The 15,958-nt window shown below is 51.7% G+C and overlaps 1 protein-coding gene across 1 annotated transcript in view; it reads right to left on the reverse strand.

Annotated features, from left to right (window-relative positions):
• Positions 1-15,958, reverse strand: part of LOC142251551 (ectonucleoside triphosphate diphosphohydrolase 8-like) — a 46,735-nt gene that overhangs the window by 18,955 nt on the left and 11,822 nt on the right. Inside the window, exons 4-6 of the mRNA XM_075324454.1 lie at positions 12,150-12,300; positions 7,602-7,761; positions 2,411-2,641 (exon numbers count right to left, since the gene is read on the reverse strand). Coding sequence (XP_075180569.1) covers positions 2,411-2,641; positions 7,602-7,761; positions 12,150-12,300 — 542 coding nt within the window. The remainder of the gene's footprint in view (positions 1-2,410; positions 2,642-7,601; positions 7,762-12,149; positions 12,301-15,958) is intronic.

Consider the following 15,958-nt stretch of genomic DNA (forward strand, 5'->3'; position numbering starts at 1 on the left):
CTGCTCCTGCATGCTCCATACATTCACTCTGGAGTGTGCTGCTCCTGCATGCTCCATACACTGCTCTGGAGTGCGCTGCTCCTGCATGCTCCATACACTGCTCTGGAGTGTGCTGCTCCCGCATGCTCCATACACTGCTCTGGAGTGCACTGCTCCTGCATGCTCCATACACTGCTCTGGAGTGCGCTGCTCCCGCATGCTCCATACACTGCTCTGGAAGTGCGCTGCTCCTGCATGCTCCATACACTGCTCTGGAGTGCGCTGCTCCTGCATGCTCCATACACTGCTCTGGAGTGCGCTGCTCCTGCATGCTCCATACACTGCTCTGGAGTGCGCTGCTCCTGCATGCTCCATACACTGCTCTGGAGTGCGCTGCTCCTGCATGCTCCATACACTGCTCTGCAGTGCGCTGCTCCTGCATGCTCCATACACTGCTCTGCAGTGCGCTGCTCCTGCATGCTCCATACACTGCTCTGCAGTGCGCTGCTCCTGCATGCTCCATACACTGCTCTGGAGTGCGCTGCTCCTGGATGCTCCATACACTGCCCTGGAGTGCGCTGCTCCTGCATGCTCCATACACTGCTCTGGAGTGCGCTGCTCCTGCATGCTCCATACACTGCTCTGGAGTGCGCTGCTCCTGCATGCTCCATACACTGCTCTGGAGTGAGCTGCTCCTGCATGCTCCATACACTGCTCTGGAGTGCGCTGCTCCGGCATGCTCCATACATTTACTCTCGAGTGCGCTGCTCCTGCATGCTCCATAGACTGCTCTGGAGTGCGCTGCTCCTGCATGCTCCATATACCACTCTGGAGTGCGCTGCTACGGCATGCTCCATATACCACTCTGGAGTGCGCTGCTCCTGCATGCTCCATATACCACTCTGGAGTGCGCTGCTCCGGCATGCTCCATACACTGCTCTGGAGTGCGCTGCTGCGGCATGCTCCATACACTGCTCTGGAGTGCGCTGCTCCTGCACGGTCCATACACTGCTCTGGAGTGAGCTGCTCCTGCACGGTCCATACACTGCTCTGGAGTGCGCTGCTCCTGCATGCTCCATACACTGCTCTGGAGTGAGCTGCTCCTGCATGCTCCATACACTGTTCTGGAGTGCGCTGCTCCCGCATGCTCTATACACCGCTCTGGAGTGCGCTGCTCCCGCATGCTCCATACACTGCTCTGGAGTGAGCTGCTCCTGCATGCTCCATACACTGCTCTGGAGTGCGCTGCTCCTGCATGCTCCATACACTGCTCTGGAGTGCGCTGCTCCTGCATGCTCCATACACTGCTCTGGAGTGCGCTGCTCCTGCATGCTCCATACACTGCTCTGGAGTGCGCTGCTCCTGCATGCTCCATACACTGCTCTGGAGTGCGCTGCTCCTGCATGCTCCATACACTGCTCTGGAGTGCGCTGCTCCTGCATGCTCCATACACTGCTCTGGAGTGCGCTGCTCCTGCATGCTCTATACACCACTCTGGAGTGCGCTGCTCCTGCATGCTCCATACACTGCTCTGGAGTGCGCTGCTCTTGCATGCTCCATACACTGCTCTGGAGTGCGCTGCTCCTGCATGCTCCATACACTGCTCTGGAGTGCACTGCTCCTGCATGCTCCATACACTGCTCTGGAGTGCGCTGCTCCTGCATGCTCCATACACTGATCTGGAGTGCGCTGCTCCTGCATGCTCCATACACTGCTCTGGAGTGCGCTGCTCCTGCATGCTCCATACACTGTTCTGGAGTGCGCTGCTCCCGCATGCTCTATACACCGCTCTGGAGTGCGCTGCTCCCGCATGCTCCATACACTGCTCTGGAGTGAGCTGCTCCTGCATGCTCCATACACTGCTCTGGAGTGCGCTGCTCCTGCATGCTCCATACACTGCTCTGGAGTGCGCTGCTCCTGCATGCTCCATACACTGCTCTGGAGTGCACTGCTCCTGCATGCTCCATACACTGCTCCGGAGTGCGCTGCTCCTGCATGCTCCATACACCGCTCTGGAGTGCGCTGCTCCTGCATGCTCCATACACCGCTCTGGAGTGCGCTCCTCCTGCATGCTCCATACACTGTTCTGGAGTGCGCTGCTCCTGCATGCTCCATACACCACTCTGGAGTGCGCTGCTCCTGCATGCTCCATACACCGCTCTGGAGTGCGCTCCTCCTGCATGCTCCATACACTGTTCTGGAGTGCGCTGCTTCTGCATGCTCCATACACTGCTCTGGAGTGCGCTCCTCCTGCATGCTCCACACACTGCTCCGGAGTGCGCTGCTCCTGCATGCTCCATACACCACTCTGGAGTGCGCTGCTCTTGTATCTAAACAGGCTACTTAACGTCAGCCGATCGGTGGTGACTTACTGGCCACAACTGATCAGTGTGATTGAGACCTGTAGCCCTTTGATTTCTATGGATCTCACCTTTGTTGCCTCCACCATCATCCTCTTCAGCGCCTGGTTCTGCCCGTAGCACAGGAAGCTGTGCGTGTAGATGGTGTACGGGACGCCGTAGAGCTTGAATTCGGCTTCTTCCTTCGTGTCCTCGATCTTCACCGTTGGTATAAAGCTGATCTGCGTGGAGGCGCCACCAAGATCCAGAGCTCCGAATATTTTGTAAGCGAATGGTCTTATCCACTGACCACTGAAAGAATACTGGGGAGAAATAACGGTACAAAGCTGAGATACTGGAACGAGAAACCAACCGAAATATGCCCACAATAACACAAACATGGCGTCATAGAGAACCGGCCAGATCAGGAGGATCTGCTGCAAAAGAGATCTTGTCAATGGCCATCTCAGTCCATAGGTGCACCCTGATGGGAGTTTGAAGGCCAATTTATCCAATTTATCCAGTGCAAATGTGGCGCCCCTGAGGCTTCTGTCGCCACAGGACATTGCACCCCATCCAGCGGTGTGATGCCCCATTCTGGGAGAGGAAGAGAGTGAACTCCGGTCCCCTGGTAAATCCACACTACACCCATTGCTAGGAACACACTGGGACCAGGGAAAGTGGCAGAAAACCCTCCCATGCTGCATGCTGGGAGGGGTCATAAGACCCATCCCTGCTCCTATAGGGTAGAACAGGGCAATTGGGGAGGTGGGAGGTGCCACAAGAGAGCAGATAGAGAAAGGAAGGTCAAGTTAGTTTCAGTTACCTCAGGGAGGGAGAGTGTGAGGAGCCAGCATGTAGTTGGGGAAGAAGAAGGAGAGAAAGGAGGGAGGAGGAGGCCTGCTGGAGGCAGGCAAGGAGGAGAAAGAAAAGAAAGAAAGAAAGAAGGAAAAGAAAGCTCCAAGTCAGACAGGAGCTGAGAAACAGAAGGAGACGCTTCCTGGTGAAGATCCTGGGACCCAGAGGTCCAGGTGACACCACGTAGGAGACAGAAGGAGTCGCAGGGCCACGGGTAGTCTGTATAGCTGTCGGGGCAGTTTAGAGCTACGGTGGCCTGTTCCACAAGAACATCGGTGGAGGGATCAAGCTGCGACAGGGGACGGTCCCTAGAGACTGGAGGAGTGCAAAATCATCTCCAAACAGTAAAAACCGAGGCCAAGGGAACGTTGTAGACTCCCAGGGCCAGAACCCATAGCAGAACCTCCAGAAAAGGGGTAATCAGCCGACAGGTGACCCCCCAGCCTGGAGGCTGTAGTGGAGGCCAAGCCAGGTTTATCCTATCAAAGGCAAGGCTAAGGAAGACAGCTGAAGATAGAGACACTAAGAGAAGGGTACCGGCTTTTACTCTCAGAATCCCCCAGAAACGGCGGAGGTCCCTGACAGTGGTCCCAGCAGTCCAAGAGTCCCTACAGCGCTGTGACAAGAACTGTGAGTAAAGAACTTGAACTGCACCCTTGGAGTGGTCTCTGTTATTCCAGCTGCATAGACATTCACAAGCACCAACTGTGCCCCGGGCATTGCTCCAACTGTGGGGAGTAGTACCACCATTGCTGCCATAACATCATCCCGGTGGCCCCACACAGGTGGCGTCACGAACACAAACTTTATTCATCAAGCCACATATTCTACTGACACCCACCAGGGCCACGGAGCCGGGCCCAGCCACCACTGACTACCACCGGACTAGTCCGGCCCGGCACCGGGTGTCCCATAGCCCTGGGGTGGGCGAGTCAACTTTTGGCGTCACGAACAGGATAACGTGCCCGGTTCCACCGGGTACTGTGCGCCTGCAGAAATCGTGAAATAGCCTGTGTTTACTGTGAGAAACTGCCGCCATTGAAGACACTGAGCGCGGGAAGAAGGGGGGCGTGAAAGAAGAAAGGGCGCAAAGAGAAGCCCCACCCCCTTGTCCAAGAAAAGGGCGCAAAGTGGTGGCCGCCATAGAAGGCGGAGGAAGAAGAAGTGGCGACTAGATAAGCTGGCCGGCTGGCAGAGAGAGTCTAAATGCCAGACCAGCAGATAAAGAAAATGTACCTTATCGCAAGCGGAGTGGTGCCGGTCGTGATGGGCTGGGCGCCAGTCTGGCGCCAGATGCTAGTGCAGCCTCCGGCCCCGCCTCCGAGAAGGGAAAGGGAGCAGCCGAGTGGCGTGGTCGAGCACCCGAGCAGTGTTCCAGTCAGCATTCCCCAGGTCGGCAGCATGGCGGAGGAGCTGCAGCAAAGTGCACCAGGGACCGGAAGAATGGATCCTGAGCTGAACTTGCTCCGGGAGGAGATGCGAGTCCTGGCCCGGAGGCTGAGCAGCGTGGGAGTAGAAGCGGACCGGCAGAGAGAAACACCGCTGATACCGGAGGGCCTGGGCCAGTGGATGGATGCCGCGGAGCAGCACCAGGGTGAGCTGAATGAACCCCCGACCCGTCCGGACCCATGGCCCCGCCACGCGCCCCCGACTAGCCCCTTCACCGACCCCCTGGCCTTACCCGCCAGCCCCGCTGACGCCCGGTGGGGCACCGGAGGCCTGCCTGAGACCCCCACAGACGGAGCTTGGGGAGGGGTGGACCCCGAACAGCTAGCGGGCCCCCTGCCGAGTCCTCCTGTGAGCTTCCTGGGAATGGTATCCCCGGGAGTGAATTGGGACGCAGCGCCCATCGAAAGCGGGGGACTGCAGTGGCCGCTGCGCCCCAAGGAGACTCCCCTGGCCAGCGAGCTAACGTGCCGGAGGCTGGTGGTAGAGTACCAGCGGGAGCGGGAACTCCGGGAGGAGAAGCGGAGGGCCAGAGAAGCCGCTAATCTGGCCTCCAAGGAAGAGGTCAGGAAGGCCCTGAAGGGATCCGAGGGCCCAGTGAGACGGGGCACCGTAGTCGATTTTCAGCAGAAAGGCGGCTGGGGCTTCATCAGGGAGCCCGGTCTGGGCAAGGACGTATTTGTGGCCCGACGCGACATCGAGGAGCACCTGCCCAGAGGCCACCCAGGGAGAGATGCTAAGCTGGGTGATGTGGTAGAGTACACACGGCTGATGGGGAGCCGTGGATGGTATGCGCTGCATGTGCGTATCCTAAGGGAAGAAGCGGCCCCAGAAGAACCAGAGTGGCGCCGCACGATGCAAGCGCGCAGCCTCTCCCCTAGCAGCAGCACTACCTCAAGGCAGACCCAGGCCACAGAACTGAGCAGAGGTCCTGCGACAGCCATGCAAGAAACGCAGACCAGGATCTCCATGGCCTACATGCTGCCCAGGGCCCTGCCAAAGAAGGACCCCAGCAATGAAGAGTAAAGAAATAAGAAGCAGCTGAACTGTATATAGCCCCTGTCTGCCCCTCATTCTTTTTGAAGAAGTCCCTTGTGTTCTGCCCCAATGTTCTTTTCGAAGATGACACCCTTTCCTGCTGTACTGCCCCTCATGCTTTTCGAAGATGTCACCCCCATGTTTATGTGTACCGGGCCACGGAACTGGAATGTGGGCCCCGGTAAATGTGATGTCTTATGTGTCCTGTGTAACCAGGCCACTGGACTTAGTGGCTGGTTGAGTATTTGCCCCATTGTTGTTTGAAAGGAAACGAACTGCCAGGCTACTGTACTTGTTGTAGTCGAAAATGTATATAGTTGCACCCGTTGTGCCCCCTACCAGAATTATGGGGGATGTGCCCGAACCGTGCAATGAACTGGAAGTGCACACATAGCTTTCTTTATAAGAAGTTTGCAACGTTTACTAATATGTGCCTCCCATAAAGGGAAGAAATGTTTTACTGTTTTACTGTTAATTATACCAAAAATATTTTGCAGTTCTTCCACATGTTTTTGTTGTTTTTCAGCCCGAGGACGTGCTGGGATTTGCTGTGGGGGAGTGTGGCGCCCCTGAGGCTTCCGTCGCCACAGGTCATTGCACCCCATCCAGCGGTGTGATGCCCCATTCTGGGAGAGGAAGAGAGTGAACTCCGGTCCCCTGGTAAATCCACACTACACCCATTGCTAGGAACACACTGGGACCAGGGAAAGTGGCAGACAGCCCTCCCATGCTGCATGCTGGGAGGGGTCGTAAGACCCATCCCTGCTCCTATAGGGTAGAACAGGGCAATTGGGGAGGTGGGAGGTGCCACAAGAGAGCAGATAGAGAAAGGAAGGTCAAGTTAGTTTCAGTTACCTCAGGGAGGGAGAGTGTGAGGAGCCAGCATGTAGTTGGGAAAGAAGAACGAGAGAAAGGAGGGAGGAGGAGGCCTGCTGGAGGCAGGCAAGGAGGAAAGAAAGAAAAGAAAGAAAGAAGGAAAAGAAGCTCCAAGTCAGACAGGAGCAGAGAAACAGAAGGAGACGCTTCCTGGTGAAGATCCTGGGACCCAGAGGTCCAGGTGACACCACGTAGGAGACAGAAGGAGTCGCAGGGCCACGGGCAGTCTGTATAGCTGTCGGGGCAGTTTAGAGCTGCGGTGGCCTGGTCCACAAGAACATTGGTGGAGGGATCAAGCTGCGATAGGGGACGGTCCCTAGAAACCGGAGGAGTGCAAAGATCATCTCCAAACAGTAAAAACCGAGGCCCAGGGAACGTTGTAGACTCCCAGGGCCAGAACCCATAGCAGAACTTCCAGAAATGGGGTAATCAGCCGACAGGTGACCCCCCAGCCTGGAGGCTGTAGTGGAGGCCAAGCCAGGTTTATCCTATCAAAGGCAAGGCTAAGGAAGACAGCAGAAGAAAGAGACACTTAAGAGAAGGGTACCGGCTTTCACTCTCAGAATCCCCCAGAAACGGCGGAGGTCCCTGACAGTGGTCCCAGCAGTCCAAGGGTCCCTACAGCGCTGTGACAAGAACTGTGAGTAAAGAACTTGAACTGCACCCTTGGAGTGGTCTCTGTTATTTCAGCTGCATAGACATTCACAAGCACCAACTGTGCCCCGGGCATTGCTCCACCTGTGGGGAGCAGTACCACCATTGCTGCCATAACATCATCCCGGAGGCCTCACACAGCAGCGGCGGCTTCATAGCCGCAGACCACAGGTGGCGTCACGAACACAAACTTTATTCATCAAGCCACATATTCTACTGACACCCACCAGGGCCACGGAGCCGGGCCCAGCCACCACTGACTACCACCGGACTAATCCGGCCCGGCACCGGGTGTCCCATAGCCCTGGGGTGGGCGAGTCACAAAATCTATAGGACCCCACCGCCGTCCATCCGCCTCTACCCACAATGCATCAAGGTCTTCATTTGCTACTGCAAAAAAATGACACTCACCTTCATGAAGGACTCCGAGAGGTAGTTAATAGTGATCCAACCGTAGGAGCCTTCTTCTTGGCCGGTGATGATCCGAGCACCGCGGAAGTCTATGGGGTAGCGGCTTATGGTCTTTGAGACCTCGGCGAGCACCTGATCTGATGCAGCCTTGTCCTGCAGACTAGAGAGACAGAAATGGTCATGTCATAGTCAGTATGGCACATACGGGATGTGCACGGATCAAGAAAGAACGTCCTCGAATGGTGTCACGCTTCCCGGTCCCCGACGCCGTGTCCCACTCACCGCTCCGGTCCCCGTTCCCTCAGCCCGCAGCTGCACAGCCCGCTCTTTCTCTTCTGCGTCCCCCATGCTCCCTGCTCTCCGCGTTCCTCTGCGACCCAGGACACACACACGGGCTCCCCTGCATCCTCTGCACCGCTTCCTGCACTGGCCTCCGGCACTCGGGCATCGCACATGCGCATTAGGGCGCGCGCGCGGTCATTGACCTCCTCTTAAAGGGCCAGTGTCCGGAAACAGGATATTGCTTAAATCAGGTGTAGGGTATATAGGGATCTTCCTGCTATGGGGGTGTTGCCTGTTCGTCGAGTTCTGCAAGCTAGGAGTCCAGGTCCCCATGTGCCTTGCTCGTACTAACTTTGTCTCTTCCGTAGAGTCTGCTCTGCCTCCGTAACCGGTCCCTGAATCCCCTATTGCCAAGAGGTCCTCCGGTGTCCGTCGGCAGGGAATCCTACCACCGTTACGTCAGCCTGTGCCTGTCTGTGATCTCCGACTTCACCCGGCTGCCTTCCCGTCACACCCAGCTAACCCGGATCCCGCCTGAGCTTCCTAACCGGCACCCGTACCGGACTCCCGTAATTGTCTCCAAGGACTCTGTGGCTCCAAAGACTCCGTTCTACCCGTTCCCTGAGGGACGCTACCCCGGTCCCGCTAGTACTCCGGCTACCGTGTACCTAGGCCCTCTGGTGGGGTGACTGGACAGTCCCTGTATAGGGGTTAGCTCCAGGTTGCCTCACTGGGGGAGTCCGGTACACAGCCCAGAGGATCCACCATCACCCAGATCTAGCAAATGGGAAATGTATGGAGCGGTTAGCCGGTCACTGTATATAGGTATTATTTCAGCATGGTATGGCGGCATTGTGTGGAACTGTTACTTAGTATTCCATGTGTGCAGCATTAACACATAGTATTGTTCTCCAGACACCATATTGTAAGGGACTGATAATTATACTAACATGGGGTACTAGTCCGGGTACTGACCCTGTGACGAAAGGACCATTTGCCAGTAGTAAAAAGGCTTTCCATTTAATATGCTGCCCCAGTCTTGTATCTCAGTATCATGTGCCCCCCGTGGTGACATGGGCAGGGGAAACATGTGCCCTCTTCCCTCCACCCCCCATAGCTATGCCCGAGCCTTAATAATAATAATAATAATAATAATAATAATAATAATAATAATAATTTTATTCATTTATATAGCGCTATTAATTCCACAGCGCTTTACATACCTTGGCAACACTGTCCCCATTGGGGCTCACAATCTAGAGTCCCTATCTGTAGGTCTATGGAGTGTGGGAGGAAACCGGAGACCCCGGAGGAAACCCACGCAAACACGGGGAGAACATGCAAACTCCTTGCAGTAGTGTCCTTGGTGGGATTTGAACCCAGGACCCCAGCGCTGCAAGACTGCAGTGCTAACCACTGAGCCACCACAAGACTGCAGTGCTAACCACTGAGCCACCACAAGACTGCAGTGCTAACCACTGAGCCACCACAAGTCTGCAGTGCTAACCACTGAGCCACCACAAGACTGCAGTGCTAACCACTGAGCCACCACAAGACTGCAGTGCTAACCACTGAGCCACCATGCCTTCTACATACACTATCCTACTTACTGTGACTATTTTGACTACAGCTTTATATAAATACTTTATCAGTAACTGTTCAGTAATTTCTGAAGATAAAATGAAAATTAGGATGAAAGCACAATGGAGTAAAAGAAACTATCCCTTCTGCAACGCTCTGTGAGCGCAGACATCCGGCTTCCCAAGGAGTATTTTTATCCAAAGATTAGGCGTAAAAAGTAAAAACCGTGGCTCCTTCCCCTGGTCTATTCCTGGCCGGGGCATGCAGCGCAGGAGACGCACATTTGACCCTATTTGGTCAGCGGTCCACTGGACTATCTGTGATGGGCTCTGAGAATAATCGGGAATAAAAGCTGAAAGATCACGCGCTGACCACCAGAGAGCCGATACCAGAGTGTACTACTGACCAAGAAGACCATGAGGGTCTATATCTACCACCGATTATCAGAGCCTATAGATACTGTACGACTATCAGGATCTATACACCTCACTGACATAGTCTAGGATCTATACATACCTCTCCCCACCAGGATCTATACATACCTCTCCCCACCAGGATCTGACTATACCACTGACCATAAGGATCTAACTATACCACTGACCATCAAGGATCTGACTATACCACTGACCATCAAGGATCTGACTATACCACTGACCACCAGGATCTGACTATACCACTGACCATAATGATCTAACTATACCACTGACCATCAAGGATCTGACTATACCACTGACCACCAGGATCTGACTATACCACTGACCATCAAGGATCTGACTATACCACTGACCATCAAGGATCTGACTATACCACTGACCATAATGATCTAACTATACCACTGACCATCAAGGATCTGACTATACCACTGACCATAAGGATCTAACTATACCACTGACCACCAGGATCTGAGTATACCACTGACCATAAGGATCTAACTATATCACTGACCACCAGGATCTGAGTATACCACTGACCATAAGGATCTGACTATACCACTGACCATCAAGGATCTGACTATACCATTGACCATCAAGGATCTGACTATACCACTGACCATCAAGGATCTGACTATACCACTGACCACCAGGATCTGACTATACCACTGACCATCAAGGATCAGACTATACCACTGACCACCAGGATCTGACTATACCACTGACCATCAAGGATCTGACTATACCACTGACCACCAGGATCTGAGTATACCACTGACCATCAAGGATCAGACTATACCACTGACCATCAAGGATCAGACTATACCACTGACCATCAAGGATCAGACTATACCACTGACCATAAGGATCTGACTATACCACTGACCACCAGGATCTAACTATACCACTGACCATAAGAATCTAACTATACCACTGACCATAAAAATCTAACTATACCACTGACCATAAGAATCTAACTATACCACTGACCACCAGGATCTAACTATACCACTGACCATAAGAATCTAACTATACCACTGACCACCAGGATCTGACTATACCACTGACCATCAAGGATCTGACTATACCACTGACCTTCAGGGTCTGACTATACCACTGACCATTAGGATCTGTATACACCATTGACCATCAGGGTCTATATACACCATTGACCATCAGGGTCTATATACACCATTGACCATCAGGGTCTATATACACCATTGACCATCAGGGTCTATATACACCATTGACCATCAGGGTCTATATACACCATTGACCATCAGGGTCTATATACACCATGACTTCCCTGATTAGGCTATACCACTGACCATCAGGATCTGAATTTACCACTGACCATCAGAGTCCTAATATACCGGCGTTGACCTGTAATGTAGGAGCCATGCCTGCAGACAATGCACATCATAGGGATGAAGCTGTAGCAGACAAGTCACTTACAGCTTGGGTGGGGGGGGGGGTTAGGGGGGTGTGGGTTGGTGTTAGGGGGTGAATTAGAGGTACTGGGGGGTGGCAAACTTCCCAGGGGATATTGCACCTATGGAATATATACTGACTTTCTCCTGGTTTGAGATGGTGGATCTGTCTCGGGTTTTGCTTTTTTCTTGCCTCGGGGTAGACCGAGCGGAGGCCATGTAGGGTAAGGTAAATCATTCCATTGTTGCAATGTATAATCCTATGCATAAAGTTTACATGTCTAATTAAAGGCAGAAATACCTGACATAATGAAAAGTAACCTAAAGGCTGGAACAAGCTGAACATTGTTTGCAGCCATATTCCTCAGGTATTACATGCCCCAAACCACACAGACCTATTATACTCACACCCCGATAAACGAGTCACAAAGGGGTTAAACAGATTTCCTGTAATCTGGCACCGCAGCGCAACTTGTATTCCCACAGACTTTCCGTCTATCCCGGGTCCCGGAGAGGTGTACAGGGAATCGGGCCAGCCTCGCCGTTGGCCTCGCTCCAAATGAGTATTTTACTTTCCACTATTTAATTAAATTCTGCAGAAGGGAAGACGTCCGGCTCCTACTCGGGGAGACCCACGGAAGGAGCAAAGGGGGATTAGCAAAAGTGCAAAATGTATCTTATGATGTTCCTCTATTAAAGCTATATATAAAAATTAATAATTTCCTCTCACGGGCCGTTAGGGGAAACGAAAGTGACAACCTCAAAACTGTGCTGACGTAGGGTTGGTTTTATGAGCCCCGCGACAAGTAATCAGACCCCCTTACTCGAGCAGTCTCATCCCGGCTGTGGCTCCAAGATAAGCGGGGGCCGCTTTCTGCTTATCTGCAGGAATAATGGACATTGCTTCATCCAGGCAGTGAACCAGGGACTTCCCAGCACCAGGAGGGTCTTTGGCATAGCTGGAGATACCAGGACCTGCAAAACGAGACATTAGAACGTCACCCAGCGTCATATTGTTTGGAACCCACTGTGGAGACGCGGGGGTCAGTGGGTGCTCTCCTGTGGAGACACGGGGTCAGTGGGTGCTCTCCTGTGGAGACACGGGGCTCAGTGGGTGCTCTCGTCCGCTGAAGCGGCCGCCTTTAGAAAGACAGCGTGGCTCAGGGCTCATCCCAACTGAACGCCGGCCTCCTTAACCGTGGGCGGAACACTACTCAGACAACACAGGGTGAGGGAACCACAATATTAAGACTTTATTGGATCCCCAAACAATTAACGGCACATAACACATAACCAGCAAAACACACAAATGTAACAGGCAGCAGAGTCTCCCCCTTCCGCTGGCTCACCAGGGATTAGAATGTTCATGCCTCAGAGGTTCAAGGGCTACTTACTCCAATCCAGCAGCACCCCGCTTTCGGCGGGCACCCACCGAGACTGGAATAACGCCAGATTTAGGAAGCTGGCTGAGGTCTGCAAAGTCTGTACCAGGTGACTGAATTGTTCCAACCTGTGTTTCCTCCTTAAGTAGTCTCTGGTTTGTGGTCATGTAGCCAAGTGTTCCTCTAGTCGGAGCCAAAGTCCCTAGACCGAGTTCACAAGGTATCCTGGTTCTGATCCTCTAGCCAGCTCCTAAGAGCTTAGACTGGATCATGCAAAATCCATCAACAGCGGGTGACTTAAAGAAGTCCCTTTTTATAGCCATAGCCTTCCCTTCGGATATACTGTGCCCTTATCGGATTGGTTGTACAAGATTGCTTCTCTTATTGGATCAATTTCAAGCTGCATGGATAATGTTCATTTAAATGGTGTGGATAGAAAGACTGAGGATATCTACATGTAGTCTGCAAGTCACAGACTAGACAATGGCTACTAAGGTAATTTACATTAGATTAGCAATACACAACTACATTACAATGATTGCTCCGAAGGGTCTGGTAGAAACAATAGTTTAGCAAACATGAGTTAGCACACAGAAGAACAATACGTCTGGCTAATGTAAGAAATTTTAACCCACGACACACATTGAAAAAGTCTGTGTCGTTGAGTTCGAGGGGCATCAGCAATCATCCAACATCACTTTGGCTAAAATCTAGAGGGTTCCTGGAAACACTTATCCATTACCAAAAGGGCGTTTTAATTCCCATAAATGAAAAATATTAGAAACATATGAAGAACACACACCCGGCAGGTGGAAGCCGAATGTGGAGAGCTGGTCATATGGGGTTTATCACACCAGTAAATGGGCAGAAGAAGTCTGTTCATTGTATTACTAGACTGCAGAGCATTGTCCCTAGGATATCCAGATGTGTATACAAGGCAGGACCCGAGCGGAGGAAATCAGGGAGTGATGAGAATAACCACGACCCAACGACTCACAAAGAGCAGATGGACGAGACTCTGGAATGCAGTCAATGACGCATGAGCTGAAAACTAGAGGAACCATTGGTTTATAGGAAGGAGAGCTGAGGAGTTGTGGAAGATGGAAAGACAATTATATGAGGAAATGCTATTTTTATCATATCAGTAAGGAGAACACGAGGAATTTCTGAGGATCTAACACTACTGCTGCTTCTTAAGGCCGCGTTACACGCGTCGGTTTATCTGACGATATGTCGTTGGAGTCACGGATTTTGTGACGCACATCCAGCATCGTTCGCGACGTCGTTGCGTGTGACACCTACGAGCGTCTCTGAACGATCGCAAATAGGATGAAAATTGTGGATCGTTGACACATCATTCATTTTTAAAAAATTGTTTGCTTTGGGGAAGCAGCCGACATATTGCTCCGTTTGACACCCTGCTAACGTCGAACAACATGCAAACGACCGCCGGGGTCCAACAATATATCGTTGATCGCTGATGCGTCGATTTTGAGATCGTTACGTGTGACAGCAAATAAGTGACCTATAAGCGATACCGGTAAATCGTAAATACGATCTGGGCGTGTCACGATAAATCGACGCGTGTAACGGGGCCTTTAGTCCACACCAAGGGGTAGTCCTGTCATAGACAAAATGAACAGAGTAAGATTGCTTCTCTATACAAGCTATGCCTGGATTTGACTCTCAGCAGGAGGGATGGGGATTGGGGGGTCTCATATTTTGGGGATTGGTGCAGGTGCTTCATCATCGAGCTATGGTCGCGCTGTAAATCTCACCAGTGGTTTATTACAGAGCAGCATTGTAAGATGAGCCACTGGCATGGCTCTGAGGGTCTCAGCGCTGGACATGTGATCGTGATCAAAGGGAAGATACTTTTTTTTTTTTTTTTTAGCAACACTCTGGACCGCAAACTGATACATTGTAGCAATAATTTAGAGTAGCTCATAGAGTATTGTCCGGATACTACTGTATCCTCAGGACAGGACTAACCTTGTGCTCTTCTGAGGGCGATAATATATTAAGTAAATTAAATAAAATATATATATATATATATATATATATATATATATATATGTATAAAGCTGAATGTGTGTGTGTGTATGTATGTATGTATGTATGTCCGGGTTTGGCAACTGCACCGTCGCAGCTACAGCCACAAAATTTTGCACACTCACACTTCTGGACCCCGAGAGCGTCATAGGCTGTTTTGAAGGGAAATTTTAACCCCGCGCTTTACAGTTATTCACCAAAAAATCTGCCTCCATTAAAGCGAATGGAGCTGGGAGCCACAGTGCAGCCAAAACTTCAGAAGAATGCGCAGCCACGCCCTTATATGGAATGTTGGCGTGTCACAATGCAGCCAGGGAAAGAGACAGAGACAGACAGGGAAAGAGGCAGAGACAGACAGGGTAACAGACAGACACAAAGAGACAGACACAGACAAAGAGACAGACTGACAGGGAAAGAGACAGACAGGGAAAGAGAGGGAAAGAGAGAGACAGGTTAAGAGACAGACACAGACAAAGAGACAGAGACAGACACAGGGAAACAGACAGACAGGGAAAGAGAGGGAAAGAGACAGACAGGGTAAGAGACAGACAAAGACAGGTAAAGAGACAGACAAAGAGACAGACACAGGGAAAGAGACAGAGGGAAAGAGATAGACAGGGAAAGAGAGGGAAAGAGACAGACAGGGAAAGAGACAGAGGGAAAGAGATAGACAGGGAAAGAGAGGGAAAGAGACAGACAGGGAAAGAGACAGACAGGGAAAGTGACAGAGATAGATAAGATAGATAGATAGACAGGGAAAGAGATGGACAGACAGTGAAAGAGATTGAGACAGACAGAGAAAGAGACAGAGACAGTCAGAGACAGACAGGGAAAGAGACAGACAGGGAAAGAGACAGACAGAGAGATATATACAGAGGGGGAGACAGACATTATAATTACATTTATATCTATTTGTTTTGTGGTTTTTGTGTGCAGAATACATTTTTGTTAATACATTCTATTTTGTTAACAGCAGTTATTAACCCGGGCGAAGCCGGGTAGTACAGCTAGTATATATATATATATATATATATACGTATATATATACATACATTGTGTCCACCCATATCCTGTCCACCGCCATTAACTTGAGAACGGCGGCAGCTATAGGCATAGAAGTTGTGTCTAGGTATAGTAAAGTAGCCATGCGTTACGCAATGAAACCACCTATAGCGCCACCTGGTGGAAAACAACGGAGT

The sequence above is a fragment of the Anomaloglossus baeobatrachus genome, chromosome 9 (assembly GCF_048569485.1).
Source record: "Anomaloglossus baeobatrachus isolate aAnoBae1 chromosome 9, aAnoBae1.hap1, whole genome shotgun sequence".
Lineage (NCBI taxonomy): Eukaryota > Metazoa > Chordata > Amphibia > Anura > Aromobatidae > Anomaloglossus > Anomaloglossus baeobatrachus.